Below are 6000 nucleotides of genomic sequence, written 5' to 3' on the forward strand. Positions count from 1 at the left end.
ATATCTAGCTAGTGTCATTGCTGGAATACTCATAATACTGATGGCTTCAAACAAGGAGCCGATTCCAGAACGTTCTCTATTTCTGCCGGACCACAGAACGAGACACTACAAGAAGTATCAGCGTTCTATAATAGAACGTTCTAAAGGTTCTAGAGCAGTTAACCCTTAAAGCACCAGAGGCTCGCTGCAATGTGATGCTGAATCCCCCCCCCCAGCACGATGCACATATTGGGTATTGGTGGTGATTTACAAGATATTCAAGCATACTCAACAAAACGTGTTTTACAGATGCACCTTATTTACATGGTATATTATTATTATTATCATCAATATTATTATTATTATTATTTAGACAATGAATTAAGACTCCAGATAATGGAAGAAACAGACAGATGTCTTGTGTCATCAAGGTTCTCCATGACAGTGACAGAACCACGTCCCGGGCTGGGATAAGAGCTGAGTGTTTGACATTTAAATATATCTCTATATATATTCATTTATGTATATATTTATATATGCATAGAGCCTACAAAGCATCAGACTCCTGTATATTCACAGTTTGGGATGCAAGGAGAAGTTTGTCATTTTGGGGTGCTGGGGCCAGTGGTAGAGTCTGTCACTTGCCTTCCATTTTTTTATATTAAATAATCCATAGTTCATTTGGAGAAATGTCTTATACATGGGAATGAGATAAATATTTGTTCAGGGGGAGGGGGTAGAGGGGGTTTGGGGGTATTCGGGCTCCCCCTCTTGTCAGGTATTATGGAGATGAGAGGTTTTGCATTTGGTGATGACTTTTTTTTCTTTGACCCTCCGGTTTTGGAACCATATGGTAACCTGGCGTTCAGACAGGCTGGTGGCAGTGGAAATCCTCCTTCTCTTCTCTTTGGTAATGAATTTGCTGGCTGCATATTCCTTCTCCAGCTCCTTCAGCTGGATTTTGGTGTAGGGGACCCTCTTTTTCCTGCCCCTGCGGTAGCTGCTTACTTCTGGCTGTAGAGGCACCACATCTGCAGTAAACAAACAGGAGATTTTTACCCTACAGCCAGCAGTCTTTTATTTCCACCATGATAAATTCCTGCCAGTCCACCCTTACACATGGATCTTCCTTAGGCAGATCGTAGATCCAATAAATCCCCCTCTCTGCCCCCCACCCCCCACCTCCTGACAGCTTTAGATGAGCACATTAGTTCAACAATTCTACAAAAGAAGCCTGCAAGATTTATCATCAAGATCAAGTTCATTTCAACTTCAGTGCTCTGTAGTCTGGAGGTACATGAGTGGGCACATGGGTGATGTGGGCAACAATGGGCAGGTGCCATAGCAGATGACTGGTGCTTTTGTATTACATGGGCACAAAGAGAGAATTTCTGATGCATGGAATCTAGTTTCACTCTGCGACAATTTAGGGCAGTGTTTCCCAACCAGGGTGCCTCCAGCTGTTGCAAAACTACAACACCCAGCATGCCCGGACAGCCGAAGGCACCCTGGTTGGGAAACACTGATTTAGGGGTTACATGCTGTGTAGAGCACTTAAAATTATTATATTGGGCAGCTGTAGAACATACACCAATATGATCTACATATATATATATATATATATATATATATATATACTATATCTGTATTAAACTTCCAGTAGTTTTTTTTTTACAACGACAATATTCGCACCAATTCCATGCAACTTGCAGCAGCATTGCAGATATATATATATATATATATATATATATATATATATATATATATACATATAATGCTCAGATAATATTCTATCTATAGTTGTCTTCACAAACACCACGTAAATCATTTTCTCTCCCTCATGTCTATCTTCCTATCTTCATAGCTAAAACCTACTAAAACTTACCTAAAATCTAATAATTTATCCTCCCTCATGTCTGTCTTCCTATCTTCATAGCTAAAACCTACTAAAACATACCTAAAATCTAATAATATTCTCTCCCTCATGTCTGTCTTCCCATCTTCATACCCAAAACCTACTAAAACATACCTAAAACCTAATAATTTCCCCTCCCTCATGTCTGTCTTCCTATCTTCATACCCAAAACCTACTAAAACATACCTAAAATCTAATAATTTATCCTCCCTCATGTCTGTCTTCCTATCTTCATACCCAAAACCTACTAAAACATACCTAAAATCTAATAATTTATCCTCCCACATGTCTGTCTTCCTATCTTCATACCTAAAATCTAATAATTTATCCTCCCACATGTCTGTCTTCCTATCTTCATACCTAAAATCTACTAAAACTTACCTAAAATCTAATAATTTATCCTCCCTCATTTCTGTCTTCCTGTCTTCGTCCCTAAAACCTACTAAAACATACCTAAAACCTAATAATTTCCCCTCCCTCATGTCTGTCTTCCTATCTTTATACCTAAAACCTACTAAAACATACCTAAAACCTAATAATATTCTCTCCCTCGTGTCTGTCTTCCTATCTTCATCCCTAAAACAATACCTACTGTCTGTTCCTAGTATACATAGGTCTACACATCACAAAAATAATGAGATAATGATTTATGATACACGTATAATGCGCAGTAAACATATAAATCAAATAAGAAAACATCAACAGATGTCTAAATATTTCTGGTATATACTATTACACATACATTTATGGAATATAGTTATCTTACTAAACATACAAACACTGTATTGAATGAAAATGATTTGTATAGATGAGCTGCGTGTTATATGTGATAATAGGATAGAGAACACGCTCCACTGGTGTAAAGTAGCAATAAAAAGCACATCTGTCTATAGATCAATCCATACATTCACATTTATATATACATGCATCTGAAAAGGAATACTGGAGAGATATGAGGATACTTGGAACACACACATGATAGCTTGAGCTATGACAGTTACATAATATTAATAACATTATATTCATAGCATATTATAATATTCATGACATTATATTCCATCATATTTCTCTATTTCATAAATAGAAGAGAATTGTAGGATTTTTATATAGGTAGATAAAGAGATTTATATAAATAGACGTTCAAATAGGAAAATGTACAAATAGTAAAATATTACAAATTATGTGGTGATGTTTGATGCTAGATAAAAAAAAATATATATATTAAAAAAAACGTAGATTTAGTACAGACATGTTTCTATGCATAATCATTTAGAAGCAATATGGTAGTTTTAAACTAGATAGACAGATAGATAGTCAGGAAAAAAGACATTCAAGTGACATTATAGTTGCTAGATACGTATTTAGATGCATAGATGGGTAGACAGACAAGATCCAATTGGACATAGACATTGTATAGTAGCTTATTGACAGATATTATACAAAAGAAAATCATGATAGGTGATATGTGTGTGTGTGTGTGTATATATATATATATATATATATATATATATATATATATATATATAACATTAATAAATATTTTAGACAGATAATGGGGTGGCAGATAGCTAGAAAGATAATAAATAGATAGATAGATAGATAAATAGATAGATAGATAGATAGACGGAGATATATAGATAGATAGATAGATATGAGATAGATAGATAGATATGAGAAAGATAGATAATAGATAGATAGATAGATAGATAGATAGATAGATAGATAGATAGACGGAGATATATAGATAGATAGATAGATAGATAGATAGATAGATATGAGATAGGTAATAGGAGATAGTTTATTAAATAGATAGATAGATAGATAGATAATAGGAGATAGATAGATAGATAGATAGGTAGATAGATAAGAGATAGATAATAGGAGATAGTTTATTAGATAGATAGATAGATAGATAGATAGGAGATAGATAATAAGAGTGAGTTTATTAGATAGATAGATAGATAGATAGATAGATAGATAGACAGGTGGATAGATATACAGATGAAGGGTGACACACAGCTATTTATAAAGACCTATCATCGTAGCCAGTTCATAATAATTTGACAATAATATCTCAACCTTAATACACACCTTATGAAGATAGATAGATAATAGATAGATAGATAGATAATAGATGGGAGATAGATATGAGATAGATAATAGATAGATAGATAGATAGATAATAGATAGATGGGAGATAGATATGAGATAGATAGATAGATAGATAGATAGATGATAGATAGATAGATAGATAGATAGATAGATAGATAGATAATAGATAGATAGATAGATAGATAGATAGATAGATAATAGATAGATAGATAGATAGATAGATAGATAATGGATAGATAGATAGATAGATAGATAGATAAATAGATAGATAGATATGATAGATAGATAGAAAAATGAACTTGGCACTTCAAACAATACAGGTGCTAGACCTCCTTTAAATGTAGCAAACATGTCGCAGTGCCTTACTATTTTGCACTAAATGTTGGAGTGAGCTAGATAGATAAATAGATAGATAAATAGATAGATAGATAGAGAATGATAGAGAGAGGCACAGATAAGTCATTGTTGCATTTCACCAGTAGGTGCTGTACTCAGGTGTGTAATTGTACATGTCACGCTTGGTCTGCCCCTAGTATACACATTTCCCAGTTACCAGAGCATGCTTTATTGTTTAATAACGCAAACTACAGCATAGAATGTATGAATTGTTTGCTGCAGGTGAGTATCTCGAACCAGTCCAGTACACACATGCACCTCCAATAGGAGAGGGCACCAACCTGACAGTCAGCAGCTGTGATGCACGTTTTTCTAACCAGAGGTGTGCACAATAGTCGTCTTCCCAACAAATCCATTACACAGGCTATGAGTATGACTGCTGCCTGCTGTGAAATGTCTCCCCAACCGGAGGGAAAGCACATGAATCCCCGTGTATAACGAGGTTGGATGTGCCAGTTGACACCTACATATTTAATGGCAGATTCCTACACCCAGGAAGGAGACTGAGAGCAGACATTATATTCATACATGTTACCAGACATCAACAAGATAGAAGGATCACACATAGAAACAGACAGTCAGCACAAGAAATGCTTCTGCAAGGAGACAAAGAGCCCATTATTACCTAAAAATCTTAAATATGTCGTTGGTTTAGATAAAACAGATGCCTGCTTGTAGGTACAAATATACAGTGTGTGTATATATATATATATATATATATATATATATATATATTTGCTAATGATAATAACAATCAGCTGTGCATTAGAACGTGGTGCCATAGTTACCTGGGAAAGGTGCTTTCCATAGATGGCTGGACTGAGACTGGTCCTTGGAGCAATACACTTGCCCATCCCAGCCGTTGGGTAGAGCCCAATGTTGATAGCCCTCCATAGAGATGAGGGCATCATGCCTGGGCTCCGGATGGCTGCTGATTCCCGGGACTACTGACATGTCCAAGTAGCCAGGGACTGCCTGATAAGAACTGGCGAAACTAGGGTAAAATGCAAATTCTTTGGCCCTGGAAGAGAAATCCTCGCTGGGTAAGGAGTTGCTGGGCTCGGGGTATTTATCGGAGGGGTGGTAAGAGCAGGGTTTCTGGTGCAAATTGACGTTGTGAGACTGAGACAACCTGCAGCCGTAGTAGCTACTTCCAAACGGGTAGGCATAGCCCAAAGAGGCATTGGAAGAAGATGTGGGTCCTGGGCACTGCCTGGTGCCAGCCTCTGCAGAGGTAATATCCGTGTACACAGGTCCTTGGTGGGTTCCTATGGTGCTGGAATGGCGCCCCAATGCTGGATGAGAAATAAAATCCCTGCAGTGAGTGCTTGGACAGTTCCCACTCAGTCCCTCCATGTCTGAGCTTTTCTTGAGAGTCTTTTCATTCGGGCTTGTTTCATACACGTACATGAAGGTATCCGCCCAGTGTGGATGCAGGATCAGGGAAGAAGTCGTCATAGCATGGTCTGCCCGTGGCTTTTTAAAAGTCAGCTTCCCAAAAGAGAGTCACCTAATTCCCTACAACATTATTGTCTGGACGCGCATGCGCCTCGCAGGCGGGGGGGAAGGCAGGTCTACGGGCTTCATTAAGAAATCTA

General features: G+C 37.2%; 1 protein-coding gene across 1 annotated transcript; it reads right to left on the bottom strand.

The window, feature by feature from the left end:
- Nucleotides 1-753: 753 nt before the first annotated feature.
- On the bottom strand, nucleotides 754-5860 carry HOXC13 (homeobox C13). Its single transcript, XM_056560418.1, has 2 exons — nucleotides 5191-5860; nucleotides 754-1010 (listed from the first exon to the last, which is right to left on the bottom strand). Exons 1-2 carry the CDS (start codon nucleotides 5858-5860, stop codon nucleotides 754-756), a joined length of 927 nt encoding a protein of 308 aa, XP_056416393.1.
- Between the last annotated feature and the right edge of the window lie 140 nt (nucleotides 5861-6000).

The sequence above is a fragment of the Hyla sarda genome, chromosome 2 (assembly GCF_029499605.1).
Source record: "Hyla sarda isolate aHylSar1 chromosome 2, aHylSar1.hap1, whole genome shotgun sequence".
In the NCBI taxonomy this organism is placed as follows: domain Eukaryota; kingdom Metazoa; phylum Chordata; class Amphibia; order Anura; family Hylidae; genus Hyla; species Hyla sarda.

Bases quoted from the DNA above. Each gene is read 5' to 3' on its own strand.
- HOXC13 (XM_056560418.1), bottom strand. From the start codon at position 5,860: ATGACGACTTCTTCCCTGATCCTGCATCCACACTGGGCGGATACCTTC. The intron at 1,011-5,190 runs GTAACTATGGCA...TGTTTACTGCAG, and splicing joins ATGGAAAGCACCTTTCCCAG to ATGTGGTGCCTCTACAGCCA.